At 38.8% G+C, this 20,192-nt stretch overlaps 1 protein-coding gene across 10 annotated transcripts in view; it reads right to left on the reverse strand.

Annotated features, from left to right (window-relative positions):
* GRIP1 (glutamate receptor interacting protein 1) overlaps positions 1 to 20,192 on the reverse strand; it is a 323,131-nt gene that overhangs the window by 206,651 nt on the left and 96,288 nt on the right. For 3 of the 10 annotated variants that reach the window (XR_007630088.1, XM_050325339.1, XM_050325340.1), the window contains exon 1: positions 11,237 to 11,732. The exons of 1 other annotated variant lie outside the window; for it this stretch is intronic. Coding sequence is in view for 8 of the 9 variants with exons in the window: in XM_050325339.1 (XP_050181296.1) it covers positions 11,237 to 11,495 (259 nt within the window). In the remaining variant the exon portion in view is untranslated. Of the gene's footprint in view, positions 1 to 11,236; positions 11,733 to 20,192 lie in introns of those variants that run through there. 6 more of the 10 variants (XM_050325335.1, XM_050325333.1, XM_050325332.1 and 3 more) reach the window with 3 other exon arrangements.

Below are 20,192 nucleotides of genomic sequence, written 5' to 3' on the forward strand. Positions count from 1 at the left end.
AAAACTGCAAGATAGATCTTTATTAGACTGACACGTTCAGGGTGTAATGCGTGCCATAATTGTATTTTTCAAGTACTTTAAAGGACTTCAGGATACATGAAGAGAACAGGGTTCCAAAATGGTAATTCAGAAAATACGTGAAATTTCCTCTTTGGGAAAAAAACCCAAATCAGTAAAACAGGGTCACTCAGTAGCCCTAGGCCCAGCTGAAGAATTAAAGAATATATGCTTCAGCAAAAGGGAAGGGGGGTGGGGGAAGGATTAAAAAAAAAAAGTAAAAAAAAAGAAAAAGAAAGGATTGCCATAGTACACAGTGGACTGAATGCAACATCAAAATCTGTGTTCTCTCATTTAGATATCATCACCTAACCTCTCTCTCCACACCATTATGGTCCTTGTTATTGTATTAGACTGGACTTCAAAAATGGACAAGTTTTCTAGATTCCACAAGCTGAATTTAGAAGCCTACAGACAGATAAACCATCCACTGATCTCCTGGGAAGCTCCAATTTTCAATCAGTAATCAGAAGAAAAGCTCAGGAAATTTCAGCTATTAAACTATTACAGATTTTTTAATATTGCTGGTTTTTCAGATTCTTTAAGTTTAATTTAGGTGAGCATTTAAAAAATGTAACTTGTAACCAAGAAAATATTACCAGTAACTATAACAACAATTTTAACTGCTTAGAGAAGCAGTTAAAATGAGCAGGACTGATCATAACTGTTTATTAATCACTTCTGTAGGTTACTCAAAATCACGTTAAATTTTTCTCCTTATTTGTACATGTTCCTATATCAGTTGGTGTAGCTTACATAAAACTAAGGCCACAAAGCTGCTGCTACTTACCATCGATTAATTAATCATATAAGACATACTTATGAAGTCACTAAGACTTCAAAGACATTGTATCAGAAAACAAGAGATCACTGAGCAAAACTACACTTTCCTTCCCTGGAAATCCACTGACAGTTTACCAGTGCATGGAACACAAACATACTGATACTGTGTAAGAATTCAGTCCAAGGAGTTGCTTTCACAGAATTTAAAAAATTGTCTTAATTACAATTTTGTGAGAAAGCTAGAGGATTTGAGCATTTTCTGTGTATTAAAGCGATCTTCATCCAATGGAGTGGTGTGTTGCCTTGGCCTGCTTCTCTACTCACACTGATGTAACCTCCTTAGTAATTATGCCAACAGCACCACATTTTTGTAAGAGACTTAAACCAACAGCTAATAAACTTCTGTCATTATCTAAAAGAAATAAAACAACCTATTGTGAATGGACATGTGGCTGTAAAAACCTCAATTATCTGCACAACACAAAGGACCATGAACTCCAGGCTGTAACTAGAACAGCCTTTGACAGTTTTGCTCAGTCTGTGGAAACAATTTGCATGACACAATCTGCCCTATAAAATCCACAGCCATTCAGATTTATTATAAGAGCCTGAGTTCAAAGAAGTAGTAAAGGAGAAAAAGAAAAAAAAAAAAGAAGAAAAAGAACTAAAGACTAGAGAGGAGCACTATTTTCTAACAAACCAAGGAAAAAACCACAAACACTGAATTGCACCACACAAATCAAGCACCAGTTACAAAACAATAATGTTCAGTGCCTTCTCCATCTCTCGTGACAGGCTTGCAAGCAGTCGCATTTTAAAGGGATGGTCATACTCTTCCTAGCAGACAAACCTCTCCTTCTCCTCCTGTAGTGCAGGGCTGGGTGTTCCCCGCCGGAAGAAGCCAGCAAAAACACACAACAACTGGGAGAGCAGATGAATGTTATCAAAACCTACCACATTCACAAGTACACTTTTATTTTTGTAAGATGTTTAGTGTATACTAAGAAAAACATAGGCAGAAGTGAACAGCAACAGATTTAGAAGTGCTGGAGATGCCTGCATAACTCTGGGGATGCCTGCATAACTCCTCCACAAATCTGTGAAGCCCAGGTAAAATATGGGTCAAGTTACAGAGGAAGCATTCCAGAGACTACCAAAATGTCACTAAATTCATAGGGATTTCAGAGAGGCCAGTCACACTGCACTCTATTTAATTACTGATGGGCAGCTATAATCACCAGTCCACACAGCTTTGGTTTCTCCATTTCAGAAGTCATTCCTTTCTCCTTTTAGCAATGAAAGGGAATGTAGTATTTTCACAACAAGCCATGTGAAATTCTACTACCATGCAATGGAAAATCCACAATCCTGCTTTCCAAACCGTAAACACCAGCAGACGTATTTAGATTCACTAACAACTGACCTGAGCATTGCTGCTGCTGCTGGCAGTGCTCTGCCATAGATTCAGGTTCTCTCCCAACCTTCCCTCATAGGTGTCTTCTCATTTCCCCCAAACTAGGCTGTTAGATGCAACATCGTTATCAGACAGTGTGGCACACATCCCTTTTCATTGCCAAGCATTTGGGGCTAATACAGTTGGCACCGCACCCTGCAGCTCCTGCTGGGACTTATCTCTTGTTGACTAAACAACTTAACTGGGCTCCTACAAATGGCTTTAAATTATTTCTTACTCCAACCTGCAGAAAGCAAGGGCAGAAAGCTAATATCTCTCTATTTAAAATACGTTTTACATACTATTCATTTTTTACTGCATTTATTTGTAATACATTGTGAATCCTTTATTTTCTATTTTAACAGAGATGCTACCAGCATCTCTAGTAAAGAACAGTGACAAGGTGTATTGTAGAGTGAGGAGTTTTACCCCTCTGGAGAGGGACAGCGTGATCAAAGTAAGATAGACCTGGGCAGCCACAGAGCTTGTTAAACACACCCAAAGGAAGCATTTGTGAACAAGACTTGAAAACAAAATTTACTGAGATAATACTTCTCATGATATCTGTGTACTTTTTATTTCACTTTCTTTTTTCACAGTTTCATTCAAACAGTATTTCTCCCAGAACCATCTCAAACCTCTCTTTCTCCTTTCTGCCTTCCACATTTTTGCTCTTCCCTTGGTCATCTTTCCAAAGATCATCTATCTGTTCAAAGTGCCCAGAGATGGCCAAAAAATAAAGCTGGTTCCTCCCTCCTCTGTCCCACAGCTGCCCACAGTGCTCCCTCACAGTGTCAGCACAAGGACTGTACTACAGAATTAACTGAAGTGCTTCATGTGCCATCCGATCCTGTGGCCATTCACCAAAATTTATTTCTGCCACCTTAACTTCAAAGAGAATTTTCAGAAAGCATTACATCCATAACCTGCTGTTACGGAATGTCCACGTTATGCTAAACCCCAAGGAACTGCTGGCTTCACGCTCTCTATTACATGCATGTGCACACACACAAAACATAAAAAAACCAAACTTCAAGCTGCAAGTGCCAGATTTAAGAATTCCTCATTTTGACCTCCTTTCACATATGCATTATGACACAATCTTTAATTACCTGCTCTACTTTTTGCATGAGACCTTGTTTCATTTAATGCCCAAATGAAATTATTTTAATTTCTTCCTGATAAATTATTTAAGACCTTGTTTTCCTCTCACTGCTCAAAGTGTAATTCAAAGCCTTAATTCCCACCCACTGTTCAAGCTCTTCTCTCTGGACAGACATTAATTTCTCCCTGAGTTCTTCTATGGTGTTCATCACTATAGCATTTGACAGTTTAGCAAACACTAATTTATTTTCACAGCATACCTATGAACGAGAGGTCCCATTAACCACATTTATAGGTGGAGAACACAAGTACATGCAGATTATCATCAAAGGTATGCAACAATTGAAAGGCTGCAGCCTGAGGTGCCTTATGGCTGGATTTTCAGCCTAATTTAAGCTTATGTCATTTTTGTATATACAAAACAAACCTCCCCTGGCATGGTACAGCAACTTGTGCTGGACACCTGCAAATTCAGGCTCTCAAGTGAGGGAAACGAGGAATAAGTCCTAACAGGAATGGTGGTGGGAAGGTCAGGCACAACACTGCACCACGATTTAGTACAGCCTCTGCCACAGCAGCACCAGAGCAAAAGTGAGCATTCATTATGGACTCTTTAATGAGAGGCCAAATGAAGGTTCTGTGGGTATCCTCAGCTCTACTGCCTTAGAACTGCAGTAGTCTTGCATTCTGATTTGTGTATCATTTCCTGGGTTTCAGAAGGAAACCAGAAAATCCTCTGAACAAAATCAGCAGGATTAAGGTGCCTGTGTCATCAGCCGCGTGGTCATAATGGACTCCTGCCCCCAACCATAGCACAACCCCTGCTCTTTTCTGATGAAGAACTTTAACAAACTTGGCCAGTAATGTCTGCACATACGATGAAGACTACCACATTTGTGTTATACAAACACTATCTACGGTAAACAGGTGTTTATATTCATGATGATGATGAAGTTCAGCTCCTGTCACGCCCTGCTGACAAAACACAGCAATCATTCCATAAATGTTTATAATCTCATCAGCAAGGGGCTTATATTGTTTCTTTCTTTGTTCCACTAATTATTTTCAGTTTTCCATTGGAACTGAAGGGCAGTATTTAAACTGACACCTCAGTAGTTTCTTCTACCTCCCTCTTTGATCTTAGTTCATAAAACCTGATGTTTCATTCACTTTCCAATATCCAAGGGGGAAAAACAATCATATCGCCACATGTTCATGATGTAAACTGACGAAGTCATGATTAAAACCAAGATCTTACACAACATTTCATGAAGCAGGAAGCCCAGATCTCTCTCTATTTCTTTGTTTGAACATGAATATCATATATTCTAGACACACTAAAATATAAAGGGTGCCAAATTCTCTAAAACACTGAAGGTACAACCTTACACCAGCAGCCACTATAAGAGGAGGAAGCCCCATAATGGGTACACTTCTCGAGCAGGGACAATCAGGATTTTAAATTATTCAGTAAAGAATAGGACTTGAAAGAAAATGAAAGAAAAGTAGAACAGAAACTGTAGACTCGTAATTGCTAGAAGGGAGAAGTGTTTACACTTCATGCAAAAATTATATAACTCAGGTCTCATTATTTCAGTGGCTTAAAATAAATAAGTTGTTTTCCCTCAAGTAATTCCAAAGCAATGCTTTACCATGCTCTGTGCTGCTCTGAGGTTAAGGGCCACTTGAAGAGGAGTCACAAATGGTCATTCAAAAAAGCAATCCTACTGGTAACAAACTTAAAACTGATTGTTGCACCACCATTTTCTGAGGGGAATAAAGTAAAATTTTTGTGGCCTGTTTCATGTATAATGAAAGTGGTTCACCAATACCAGCAGACACCTGCCTGGCAAGAAGAAATGTATTGCTCCAGTCCTTCAGGGAACCCCCCAGCCTCAGGTTTAGGTTATTCAGACCCTGTGGCTGGATATCACACTACCGCAGCAAAAGTAACAACTCTGATTTAGTTATCTTTGAACTTATATAAACAACATAATGCAGCTAAAGCCATTATTCAAACGGATCAAGCATCTAAAAACACAAGCCTTATCCCAAGACTTATATGCTTTAACCAATATAAACCAGAAAAGGAGTAAAATAAGATCTTAATACATGTATATTTCTTATGGGCTTGGAAGACCTGAATAATTTCATGGGATGAAGAGTTGCTAATATTCTCCATATTATAAGGTACTCCTACTAGGTTGCTTGCCTATAAAATGAGAACAATATGAAATTCTTCTCCCCCACTTGGGTTCCTCTAGAAAGAACACATTCACTGGCAACCATGATGAGCAAGATGGTAGATAAATGGGATAACCTCCAAAACATATGCATGCCTCACCAGAAATCAAACAATTCTCTGCAAGAGGAGGATTGACATGAAATACCAAACTGCACTAGATGTTCTAAAAAAAAACCCACAATTTTCTAAAAGTTTTTAACATCTCCATGTGTTGAAAAATATAAAAAAGCAAGGAAAACAGCTTAAGGCTATAACACCTTTATCTAACGACTGCATGAAATTTTATACAAAATGGAAAATATTGCAATTGGCACTTGCACACGGGAAGTCTTAGCAGTGGAGGCAGAGACAACATCACTTTCTACCACTTTTGTTTCATTCAGAAACCCCGAGTGGGAAAGTTGATACTGCCTGTTCCAGCAGTAAAGCTCAAATACTGTAGCTGCCTTTATCACCGTGCCTGGTTTGCAAACTGGCACTGGATGGTAGCCTGGTGATGACAGTGTCTGTCTGGACACAGGCATGGCATCCAGTTCCTGCTGAACTCGTGCTGTTGGGGCTATCCAGATCTCAGGAAAGAAGTGACTTACTGAATACAGAAATACATCAAGAACTATAAGCTATTGAAAGTCACCAGAGTTCAACAATCACAAAACAGTCATTAAGGTGAAGGATATAAGAAGCTTTAATAAATTTTAGTTATTTTTAAAATATTATTTTCCTTGTGCTTTCAAAGCCTGCCATATTCTCTACTCAGGTTACCAAGCTTTTTTTTTCCTTTTAGGTTGCAACAAATTAGTTACCTTTAGTTTCAATGAAAGCTGAAATTTTACTGTACTGACATGACAGGATCTGTAATAGGTGAACAACTCCCACAGGCACACGTATCCAGTTAAACTGCAGATTAGCAACACACACTCTGTAAAATGAAAAGCGGTGATGCTGCATTCCTCACCCTTAAGATCAATTAACATCTCTGCAACCTGAACTAGAGATATTCAATGCCTTTGTCATCACATTACTCATAAAATCATTAACTCTTCTGCAACCCCAATCAAATCAATGAGACTGCTGCAAACAAGAACTATTTGTACCAATTTACAAAATGGAGAATATCTTGACAAGAGTGATGCTGCTACTCACCACAGCATTAAGAAACCACAGGCGTATCACTTCCCTCAGTGTTTAGTCTTATATATTCAATGCAGCTTTAAAACCACCCAGGGTATGATGTGCAAAGGCATTTGTTGGTAAGATTTTGGCAGCCGCAGGAGTTTCTGACCATAACATCAAGTTGGGTTGGAGAATAATGCCCAAGTGAAGTTTTTCTTCTGACAGCAACCCAAACAGCGTATCATATATCCAATATCAATTTTAACTAATCATTCCCAGATTTCAGTCAACAAAAAGGACATTTGCAACTCTGAGTTATATAAAATCCTTTTTAACCTTATTTGCTAGAGGCTAGGAGTCAAATACCTTACCTTCACTTTCCAGGGATGACAAAGGGAGGGAGAAGGGACAATTAATGGAAAGCAGGGAAAGATCATCACATTTAGAGGGCAAATTCAAAGAGGCTGATTGTCCTAAAACTGAGGAACCAGATGATTCCCACACCAGAACTGTGGAATAATTAATAAATAGCATCACGGAGGAAAACAATAAATGACTTCACTGCAGACGCACTATGGCAGACTACTTTGTGTAACATATCAATGCTCTTGTTAAACAATATACACTAGGCCTTGACAAAGGGTACAAGAAAGTTATTTATGGGACTCTGAGTGACTAAATGGAACATTTTAAGGTCAAGGCTAAACTCACGGGACCTTTCAGGTTAGTGGGCATTTACTAGCAGAATTCTTTAAATGCTGCTTTTTGGGATCATTCTTTAATATTGTCATTGCATCAACACAGAAAATAAAATCTTTATGCCAACAAACTCTGCTGTGAATTATGTTGAGAGGAACAACATAAGAAGAAGAACCACCAATGAAAACAGAGGATCTTTCAGCAGATGGATGACAGACATGAGAAGTAACATAAATAAGACAAAATTTAACATGAAACGTTCACAGCAATGCCCTCTAAACTTGCATGGGCAGATCGTGACAACCATGTTTCATGCAACCTGTGAAGTTCCAAAATCAGTTGGAAGGAACTCAAATCCTTCCAAGTGTTTTGCAAAATAAAGACTCACTGCTTAAATCACTTGAGTGTGTGGGAAGAAGTGTTTGTTTTAGTCAGAGGAGACCAAATAAGGCTGGGTCCCAAAACTACACTCCCGTTCAAGACTAGGCTGAAACTCAAAGGTCTTGGCACAACACCCTGACTTCAATAAAAGGACATATGTAATTTTTGGGAGCATTCCAGGAAACTCTGCTACACAGCATTTCTGATGGTTAGTAAACAGTCATAATAAAATAACAAGGGCCTTTTTCATACAAAGCATCGTTTTAAGGAATAGGTTGAATGGCAGTGCCATAATGCTGCTCAAGATAAAAATTATGCTTTTTAAAGTGTTTCATGCAGTAAGCACCAACTTGTCTGAGTGGGTTGGGTAGCAATTTCATCACCCATCATGTTCACACTGCAAAGTCTCACTGAAACGAGTACGATGCCTGGACTACTAATGTCAATATGTGCCTGTGTACCAAAATTATTACTTTAGTTATTTTAGCACTCTATAGCACAGACTCTTCAGAAAGATGAGAGAGCTGGTGTTGCATGTCCAAGCAAGGTTATACATTTAACTGAGCCCAAATGGATGAAAAATCCAATAAAAAATACAACTCATTCAAGAGCTGGGGTCTCTTTTTTTACCCAGGGAGATTGAGGCACAACCGCATCTTCCCTTCATCCAGCTGTGTCCCAGTATCACAGCTAATGTGGTCTCCTATGACAAAGCTTCAGAGGAATAAGGACAGTACACCTAACAGCAGGAGTTACAATATCCCAATATCCAGTCACAGCTGGCACGAGGACAAATTGAAGTCACCTTTTTCCTGTGATTCCCAGAGGCCTATTCTGTTTTTAACTTTGTTTTCTTTCTGTTTGATCCTGTGGTTATTCTAATGCAGTTTCTGCATTTCTCCATTAATTCTGCCTCTGTACAACACTCTAAGCAATATTACGAATGGAGAAAGAGAAAAGAGTAACAAGCTCATAAAGTGATTGTCTCAGACAATCTTCAAATGTACTGGCTAATTGGATATATATCTCATAAATGATGATGGAGGAGGGATGCCTAACAATGTACAGAGAGGAAACTAAATCTAAAAAAGCTCCAATTCCTTTCAGGTGAATGAACAATAGGTCTTTGATTTCATTAGCTCTGATATTCTGAAAATCATACCAATAAATGCAATCATTTTCTAAAGCACACATTCTTTTAAGTATATGACTGTAGAAGGAATGGCTATTAAAAGCTCTACAATTACTCTAAATTCGCACTGTAAACAGTATAACACCAGAACATAATTAAATTAAATATGGACCATTTCATTGTCCCAATTACATGAAATTCAATTTGAAGTCAGCATTTATAGTAGCACCAGCAGGATCTTTTCAGATTTTACACATGCTTTAAGTAGCTACCACACCTATCCAACCAAAGCACTGACACATAAAGCACATAGAAAGGACCAGACAAAAGCACTTGAGGAAAAACTGTGTTTGAGATGGTAACTCTATAAAGACTCCATGAGTCTAATCTCCTGGGACATGTTTGGTTTAAGTAACTGTGAGAAGTGGCAAACTCCTTGTGCATCCAACTCCATAGGACTGTGCACTGTTTTGATCATTCAATCTGAGTACCTGAACGCTGTTGTAAACACCACTTCAAAATCTGACACACATTTCACCCAGTCTGAGATACTTATGACCTCCACATGCCAAAGTGTACACTATCCTTTTATTTTCTAAGTAGAGTAAAAGGAAAAACCTATTAGATATGTGGCTCAATCTTGGTGCCTTACATTAAATTAAGAGTTAATAATTTATTAAACATCATTCAAGAAATCCTTATTACATTAGACAGTTTTTTGAGGGGTTTTGCTTCCTTCTTTAAAAGACTTTCAAACAACAATCAGCTAGGGAAATATTTTGACATATGGGTTTGACACGTTCTTTTGATTTACATATTAAAGCAAGACAAAGTTATGCATTTTCACTAACATATATAATTTTCACATTTTTCAGTGTTGAACAGATTTAAAATTCTTAGTTTTTGTATAGCATATTTTATGTCACTATGTTACCTGTTATAACTGCACTGCTCCTAAAATAGGTTGTTTTCTTGCAAGAACTCCATAATAGCAGCATAGATAATTTATACAATTTAAATATTATCAGCATGATAAATTTCCTTAAAAATGGAAAGAGAACAAAATTATATCAAGGAGAAAACCAGTAAACAGCCAAGCACCCTACATGAGTTCACTTTTAGAGATACGTAAGCATGGTGCACTGAGAGAAAGCAATTAAGAAAAACCCTTGCTTCCTAATTTTCCATAGGGTAGCAGTTCTCTGGTGCTGTAAGGCACAATCACATCTATTGTTTTATCTTAAAACAAATGTAAGGTACTTATGATTTATTTCATCAAGGGGGAAATGAAGCAAAAAAGATACTGACAGTCACTCACATGTACAGAACAACAAAGAGTGCATCAAACTTTAGCAGCTCAATAAGGCACAGCTTCACTGCAAAGGTCCCAAACCACCATCCAGAACAGCAGAAACCTTTTAAAAAGGCAATTTCTGTGCATGACTGGCTCTACTGCCACCACCTTGTCCTCACAGCACTGCACAAGACCCCAGGTAGGGGTTTAGCATGGCTTCCCTGCCTCCCACCTGTCCCTGTGGGCACCTCTGGGCACATCCCCTCTTCCAGAAAACCATGGCAGACCCGCACCTCTGAAGCCTGACAGGACAAACGCTAAGAAGCTGCAAGGTCCAGTGCATAGTTTGCAAATGGACTTCTGAGTAGGTGGTTTATTTTGGTTTTGGGAGAGCTGCTGCTGCTGCCATCATGTGAGTGTCAGCAAACAACCCCCCCCCATAATTCTCCGTGAGTGGTTCTGGACCTGGAGTGAGGAACCAGCCCACCTGAGTCACTCGCTACTGTAAAGACCAAGTCACAGCAGAGGCTCAGAAAACTGACTCTCCCTCAATACCAAACATTAATCATCAACTCCAACTTACAAATAAGTGCTCACTGCCTTTGTAATGCTTTAAAAATATCCATGCAGCTTTCCAAAGGCACTCTACAAAGGCTACCACCACCCTACCCACTTCTCAACACAGAGTGTTTTAACAAAAGGTTTCCAGCAGTCAGACTGCACCTGAAACCTCACCAGGGTCTGCAAACAGACCCCGTTCACTTTGAGAGCTTCTGTGCCACTTCAGTTGTATTGTATTTGTATTGTTCAGCAGCAGCACAGCCAGATAAAGCCCTCACGGGAACTGACTTTTAATACAAACATGGGGCTCAGGTTCCAGTAAGAGAGGATATTGTTTGCATTTTTGGAGTTTAAACATCTTAAAAGCATAACATTTATCAGCCAAAGGAAAATGAGGTTATGTGAAATACTTACTTCGAAAATGTTCTGAGGCATAATAGTACACATCCTCATAGCCCTCATGGTAATCCTCCTCTGGCCGGTACTTTTTGCCTTTTCTTCTTCTCGATCTTCTTATCTGCTTGACAAAGCCCAGGAAGCGCTCCATCTCCTTCCTCAGCAGCCCCAGCCAGCAGCCCCCTTTGCCCTCTGTTTCACAAAGAGCTGTCCAGCATGAATAAACCCCGAGCACCAAAGCAAAGCTGCAGCCTCCCACTAGCCGCTCCAGTACCATTAAACAACCCCTCCCTTATCTCAGCTGCGACTAGGAAGCATATTGTTTTCCCTTTAAAAGAGAAAGGGACAAACGGAGACACACTTTATCAAATCGACTGACTGGAATATTTCAACATGAAAATAAATAAAGGAGGAAAACATTGAAGAAAAAGGAGAATTTCAGGATTTCAAGACGTTATTAAACAGCAGAGGACAAAGTTGAAGAGACCTGCCTGCCAGCAAGGGGAAACCCAGCACTGAGAGCTCCCTATCCTGTGTCTCCATCATTTGAAGAGGGGCCGGGAGGCGGGGATAGATGTTAGTCAATGGACTGAACCATATCTCAAGGTAAAATAGATTTCTATTTGCCAGTTAAAATGCTGCCCTCACATTTACCCGGGCACAGGCTCAGCAGCCCATTTGATTTCATTTGTTTTAAGAAGAAGAAACATGCCAATTCATTTCTGGCATCACATACACTGGATGAATAAATAGCAAAGTGGTTTAATCCGTACACACAGCCCACTCACCGGCAAGTGTGTACTGAATGTGTTAATTGGAGCAGCAGGGAGAAAGCTCGGCAGCTGTTAAAAAATGACACATATACCCACTGGGCATTAGTGTATTCTAATCACTGCTAGATCTAAACATTAAAAGGCACTCCACAGACAGGTCTCCTATGAAGCTGGCCAGCTATATGGCAATAGGCAAACAAAGGAAGCGACATCACAAGCACACCACAATAATACTCATTTTAAATCCTGGCAGAGTTCTAAGCAACTTTAAAATTAACATACAGCAGACTATCCTTTGCACAGGATGAGACAAGCAAAAAAATCAGAAAAGGCGCTGGCTCTCTTCTCTTGCTGCATGTCTGAATCCCACATGCATTCCCTAAGATAAGGCTGGAATTCAGTCCGTGTTTATGATGAAGTTTCCCTGTGTTTCTGATGAAGTTTCCCTGCTGCACAAAAACAGTGCCTGCTCAAATCCAACATGCTGACATCTGCCACGGGGATTTTATTGTACTCATGCTCCCACAAGCTAAGTAAGGTCTCTAGTCCAACAGGACCTCTCCTGTCTGCTGGCACAAGTCGGGAATTGATCAGTCACCTCAGTCAAACCACATGCTGAACATGATCACCTGCACCCATGCTCTCAAGAGAAACTATTCTGCACCTATGGGCAAGAGGAAGTCAGAAAGCCTTCCTATAAAACAGATGTTACAGGTTCATTATCTAGAAAATGAAGAGCACGCAGAGGTAGGATTAAGTTTCTGGTGATGCAAACGTTTCAGTGAGTCATTATTTTGCAAAGAGTAAACCAGGGCACTGTTTTTAAAAGGGTAAAAGAAGAAGTAACACAAAAGCCAGGATTGTAACTTACCAATTCTGTTTCAACAGAAGCGTACAGGGATTGATGGGTATTTAGCTGCAATTTTCTAGTTTTGAAATGTGAATGTTATTAGTAGAGGTCAGCTACACCTGCTATCTGAGGGTCCTAAAACAAGTGCACACTGAAAGCTAGCACTGGAATTCTTCAGGGCTTGTTCCAGCTTTCCAGGTATTTGAAATAAAATTGTCACAAACCCACACCCATTTTATCCATAAAAGCTCAAAAAACCCTGAATGCTCCTACCAAACTCCCCATAGGAATACAGATTCATCCTCCTTGACCTCACCAGCCCTGCTTTCCCGCTGTGAAAACGCAGCCACTGTCGCTAGCTGATGAACACCCCCAGGGCACCACCAGGACTATTTTTAGTGCAACTTCTATAAGGAGGTTGTGTTTTATTACAAGTCTGTTTTTATTCTAACACACAGCTTTCAACTTTCAAATGGTAAAGACCTTAGAGGAATATTACAGGCATATTACCAAAAATAAAAAAGCCAATAAAACCTCATCTATGAGCTTTAAGAAGGGATCACTGTATTTTTGGAGGTTTCCATTTGAGTGTCCTTCTGTGCTCTGCCACCAAGCAGCAAAAACAGTAGTGTCATGAAACATGAAAACCAGACTTAGCCTACAGCAGAAGGAGCATGCTCTCTTTGAAAAGAGGGAAATGTTGGTTTGATGCTGTATTTGCCCCTGTTGAGGACTCTCCCTGACAGATGCAAAAAGTTATTTATGTAGGTGTCAGAAACATTCAAGACAGAAGTCTTGCAGCCATCACTGATCCCTGAAATTATAAAGTTCAATTCAAAATGACAAAGCTACTTTTTAAAAAGGAGAAAATGTAAACTTTCTTGTTTTTAAAATGTCCTCAAAAATGAGAGCTGAAAACTGGAATCGAGCAGACACATTTGGCTTTTATCAAGTAAATACGACCTTTTCCAGTGTCTCTATTGCTCAACATGCTGCTGTAGCAGAAGCTTCTGTGGGAGAGGTGGCTTTCACAGTTCTCAGCCCCAGGGAGACTTTGGTCCTTAACAAGACAAATACAGCAAATAAGCAGATTAGGGAGCAGCCAAATGATCTCAGTGAGCACCGTTAGCAGCAGATGCAGCACACTGACTGCCCGACCATTGTCCAGAGAGAACCAATCTAAATTTGGGCAGATTTTGAGCTTTGGAAAGCATGGCATTACCTTGTGCGATGGACTTTCCCTTCTCTCTTGTGCTCATGAGATGCATCCCACAGATATATGGCTGATGTAGTAAAGCAGAAAAAAATGCACTAAATGGTATTACTGGCCAGTTGCTCATGGCAATAGCTCCCACCTATCCTGTGTGTAAAGTATGAAGGGGTTGAGGTGGAGCACCAGCTTGCCTTGGATAAGCACAGGGGCTTTAAGCTCTGCTGTACTTCACTGTATCACACCAGTTACTACTCTCCACAAAGGCCAGGCTCCATCTTCTACAGTGAAGATGCAGAAGCAGGCCTGCAGCTTCTAACACACAAACTGACAGTCTTGCCAGCATGTAAACCACACACATTTCCTTTTGCATGAATGCACACAGCAGAGACAAATAATTTCAGAATTTTTACTTTTTTTTTTTTTTTTTTTTAAACATAGAACAAGCTGAGCTTTTGATAAGATTTTCTCTGCCCTAAAATATTCTCATATTCAGGACAATTTAAAGAGAAGGAAATACCTTAACTGAGGACACTGTTGTTATATATTATGAGTCAGACTATTAAGTGTTTCACTATACTAGAAAGATTTTTGAACAAAACTTGTTTCATATGCATTACATACTACCTTTTACAGCTTTGCTAAAAGTACTGGAGACATTCATTAGCTACTCCTCATGCCATACCTGTAAATATTTTATCACAGTCCTACTTTCAAAGGTATACACAGAGAACTCAGTTTCATAAACACAGTTCACTGTAGTTAGAAAAAAAGAAAAAAAAATAGCTAAACTACTGATTTCCCCACTGCTCATTGATTCACCCTTCTGCAGATTCTTCTGACGAACAACTCATTTCTTCATGGAAATGAACATAGTTCTTGCAACCTTCTGCTTGAAAAGGAATAAAAAAAGCAGAAATGTAATAGACATCTATGGCAATTTCAGAAAGGTGTATTGATTTCACATGAGGAGCAGAGAAAGAAACAAACACTGGCATTCAAATTTTTGAAATGCAAAACACCAGAGAAGACAATGAGTTTCATCCCTAATGACAAACAGAATAAGATAATTAGGCCCAGAGGGCAAAAAATTAGGCTTATATCAACGGTTGGTTGATATTCTGAAACTCTCTCTGAACTAAAATTTGGAGAATCAATTTTCTGGTGTTAAAACGCCACAACAGAAAGATGCAGTTAAATATGTCTCAAGCTCTTTGGCTTATCCTTTCTCCCTAGTCCAATCAAAGCAAGCGTTCTATTACCATTTTCAAGGGGACTCCTTAGAAGATGCAAGGATTGTCATGCTGTCTCCAGCATGACCTGCATAACAAAAATTTTGCCAAATGACACCAATTAGATAATATTTATATTCTCCATTTTGATAACTAATCTGTTTAAGTCAAGGAGAAGCTCCATCAAACTCAATCTGTCTCAGGCCAGTGACTTACTGGGAAAGATTTCATAGCAGTAATAAAACATATATAATTAAAGACACTGTCTTTTTCAAAAAGTTGAGCTGAAGCATAAGTGCTTTTGCAGCCATGGATAATTTTCTAGAAGAGAGATGTCAGCATTTAAGCTTTAACTTGTCTTTATACCCATAGCAAAGATTTGGTCTCACTACACAAAATATCTGCACTTAATATTTTATTTGCACAAAATTACCTATGCAGTTAACGAGGTAAACTTTCACAAGTGACATACGTATTTTCTACAGCACTTTTTCCAGTATTTGGGGAATGTAGTAGGAAAAATTATTTGGTATCCAAGGATAAGCCACTAAGGTAGTAAATATTTAACATGCGTTTCCATTTGAGTGGGCTTGCAAAAATGATGCTTTGAAACTAAAGCCTATGTATGAAGCAAGCCTCTCCAATGTTTGTATCATAAATACAGAATGGAACTGGCACCAAGTATTAACAGTTCTGAGCAGGTATTCTGCATCCTGTTCATCAGCATGTTTCAGTATTTAAAAGAAAAACATTTTAGACAGACAAACCCTCTGATATCTGCCTTTGCCTCTCTGGGTAGCCCCTGAAAGTCTTCTTCAGGGGGAAGGAACAACCCTCACTGGGAGGCAACTATGTATGAGAGAACACAATGGCAGCTGAGGAGATCTACTTTCATCATGTTACTTGCATGCGAAAAAACCCCACAAAACTATACATGTACAATACAAAATGTAAGATTAATATAAACAGTTCTTGAAGATTGGCCTAATAAAGGAAACAGTTCTTTTCCCACCTCCCTCAAGCCCCTAAGCATAAAGGTACAGCAAACCTCAGAAGGAAAGAACAGATGGTTTCTTCTCTGGTTCTCTTTCAACTGAGGAATGTCTTTGATAATCCCCTGTCACTGTTTTTGTAAAACAGCAGTAATTAAAAAAGGAGTTATTCCCCTTATTTGTCTTACAGTATCATCTTGCCTGACTTTCTAATTTTTCAAGAGATGCTTGTTCACATGCCATAATTGCTCCTGTTAAGGCTGCAATTTTCCATTCAAAATTTGCCCTAAATATTTGGTGCAAAATGTGAGCTTATCAATTTGAAAATTATCAAATGCCTGTAATTTACAATCTATTAAGCACTGTAAGAACTTAAGTTCCATACATGAAGAAGCATTTCTGTATACATAGTCAATATTGTGTGTGAGGTGTAACTAGCAGCAATCTACCATCTCCCTGAGGTGCCTCGCCCCAGCCCCCCCTCAAAACCCCTCTGTCAGGCCAGCTTCTGAACACAAGTTCTGTTCTCTTCCTAAAGACATCTGGAAAGACCATCGAAGGCAGGGGACATACTGAATATTACACTGCACATCTCTCCCATCTGACAATAGAAATAAATGCAGAATAACCAGTACACTATCTCTAGAATATTGCTGCATGAGAATTGGATGGTGATAAAACACTGGTTATCCACTACTGTTATTTTTAAGATCCGATACTCTGATTTTAATGCATTCCTATTGGTGTCACAAGTCATACATTCATGTTATTCACTGCTCACACAGAATCATAGACCACTGTTTTCTTCTGCTCCTAAATTAATGAATGCAAGACTTGAGAGTTGGAGTTCAGCTTTTGCATCACCTAGCTGTAAACTAAATTAACTGGCAAATATTTCTTCTTTTTCTTTTTACAAGTGAACACACACATATTTTCAATATTTTGAGTTCTTGACTGTATTTTATTATATATGTTATATTAGCATTCCCGATGGTTTTGTTTTTTGCAACATTTTCTCACATAAAAATGTGCATGTAAATGTGAATGCCAACACAGGGGATGAGGATAAAGTAGAACACAAAGGATAGAGGATGAGGCTACTTTCATTTAGAGAGAAGTGGGGGGCTGCTTCTGTGTTCAATACAAGAACGCTGCCTCTCATATATGGAGAATGCTGAGAAGTCTTTGTAGTGCTGTTTTGAAAGGGTCACTTGTCAAGTTGAATTTCATGCAGAATGTATGCTTCAGGGGAAAAGACACTTTCTTTCCTCTACAATTCAGCTAAAGCCATTTGCATACATTCTATTTTTTTCTTGTCTCTTTAGCCTATTTGGCTTTAAGTAAGTGACTAATTAGAATATAAAAATATGCATTAACAAATGCTAACTTTACCACCACCAAGGAAATACAGCTCAGGTAAAATTATGTACAAAAAAAAGTTTGAATTTGCTTAATGTTTTGTGGTATCAATAATTCTGCAAGAAAAACTAACCAGAGTACTACTTTAACCATATGGAAAAGCCCTTCAGGGTTGAAGCAGTGGACTGATTTTTTAAAATACTAAAACTAGAACACAGTTCTTCACGAAATCTGAATTAAAGGTGTTTTCATCTTTCTAAAGAAATGTAGCAAATGGCTGGTGGGAACATTACCAAGATAGTGCATACTGTGTCTGTTTTATGCACAAAGTGTATCTCAAATCAACTACAAAATACATATGAAGAAATGGTTTGAAATATGGATATGGTTTTTATTGCTCACTGAATAAAAAAACGTATTTCCCTAATTTTCAATTCTTCAACAACTGCACATTTCAACTCTAACCATTATTAAAGTGTACACAGAGCACTGGAGAGAATGAATAATTAATTAATGAAATTATAGCTCACCAGAATGAAAATACCTAGCAAATACATTAACTTAAGGTCTTACACAAAAGCATCAAAATATTTTCTAAGGCTGCAGATCATAGACCAAGGGCTATAATGTGCCATCAAACAAAGTTACAGTGGGTGGGATTTCACACTTAATTGACTGTGGAAGACCTGAATATGATGCATGAGATTTAAGGTAGGTCACAGGAGAATCCATCACTAAACATCTCTTTCCATGTGAGAGTTCATGCAAGAGACTTTTTACTATGTGATGTTAAATGGATTTACTTTCTTTTACCTCATGAGATCAGCAAAAATGGTTGTGGATAAGGAGCCTGCTCATCCTCCCTTAGATGCACCCTTATCCTCTCCCCCATCCATGGCCACAGACTCATTGAGCAGTGAGCTCTACACAAACACACACACGCATTTCTACAGACTATCTCATCCTGCTTCCATGGGCTTAAAGAGGTTTCATCATGAAACACAAGGGTCCAACATGACACAGAACACAAGAATGGAGCAACCTCCACATGCTTTTTTATATAAATCCTCCTTTCTGTCCATCTTCTGTCTAATACCAATTCTCTGTATCAGTGATACTATAGGAAAGATCTAGATTTAGAAACCCTCTGGTGCAGAGGAATGTCTGTACTTCCCAGTAGCACCATGGTGGGTGTTTTACCTCTTCTCTTACCAATATTTAGTTGTAAAGAGCAGTGAAAACCTTGTTACATTTCATTACTGAAAACATCCACCCACCAGATATTCTGCATTTCCTGATGAACAAACTATTTCAACAAGAAACTTCTGTGATTTGTTTAATAAACTGAAGTAATAGTTAGAAGTAATAAACAATGGGCAATGGAAGAGAAATCTGAAGAGAAAAATACAAAAAATCTGAAGGTAACTAGAAACGTGGAGCAATGGAGAAGTCCCTCTGGGGAAAAAACACAGGCATCCAGAAAGTGATTGTATCTTGAACCCTGTATGTTTTATCAGCGTCAAGTTATAGTGGATAATTAGAAAGATTTTATTGCAGTGAGTTCTGACAAGAAGAAAGTTCTGCTTAACCATCAAGAGAAGACAACTACAAATGAATTCCTCATTATGATCACATGAATTTACAATAAAAGAGTATGTAAATATATATGCAAATTAAACCATCCATCTGGAGTCCACCGCCCTAGAGGCACAGGCCAACATGATGGCAATGAAGAATCCAGTTTTTCAGATGCATTAACCCTTCTCCTTCTCTCTCAATACCCTCTACATCCAGTTTTAAATAATTCCTGTTGTCCTTGCAGAATCTGAAACCGCAACGCATACAAAGTAAAAAAAACACAGACCTGAAGGGCAAAAGGACAGCTTCACATGTAACCTCACAGTAATGAGTCGCAAATACATGTCCACAGAACTGAAGGATCACGGTTTCCATCCACAAGCTCTCAATGGCAAGGCCCATTGAACATTAGCGTGGTACCTCATTTCTCTCACTCCAACAGCAGTTTGGGAAATGAGAGCTTCTGAAACCTATTTCTGTTTGAGGTTTGACTTATCTTCTGTCCTCCATTCCCAGGGCACAGAGCAGGTTCTGCCATTCAGTTTGTAATTTCTTTCCTAGTTCAACCTTCTTCCACCCCAGGGAGGAAAAATACAAAACAAAAGCAAAACAAAAAAAATGATAGAGAAGAGAAAATCTGCTTTATACTACTGCTAAGAGGTTAACAAAGGAAATACAGACAAAGTAAATACACAGACTTCAAAACTGTCTGCTAGTCCTCCTCCTTGAGAGCAGCATTCCTGTATTTGAATGTTAAGAGGCAAACCAAAGGGGAAAAAAAGTGTTACATCCTGGGCTTCTCAAACTCATTCACTTCTGATACAAGGTTTGACATTTTCTGCTGTAAATTCATTCTTACAATAACATTTTTGTCATATAAAATTGTGGGACTAGATATGAAGTAATCATCTATTCAGTGTTGCACCCTTTATGAGGTAATAATACAGGGTAGAACAAATAATTCTGGTTTTGTTTGTAAA

The sequence above is a fragment of the Myiozetetes cayanensis genome, unplaced genomic scaffold, assembly GCF_022539395.1.
Source record: "Myiozetetes cayanensis isolate MyiCay16 unplaced genomic scaffold, myiCay2020 scf3, whole genome shotgun sequence".
In the NCBI taxonomy this organism is placed as follows: domain Eukaryota; kingdom Metazoa; phylum Chordata; class Aves; order Passeriformes; family Tyrannidae; genus Myiozetetes; species Myiozetetes cayanensis.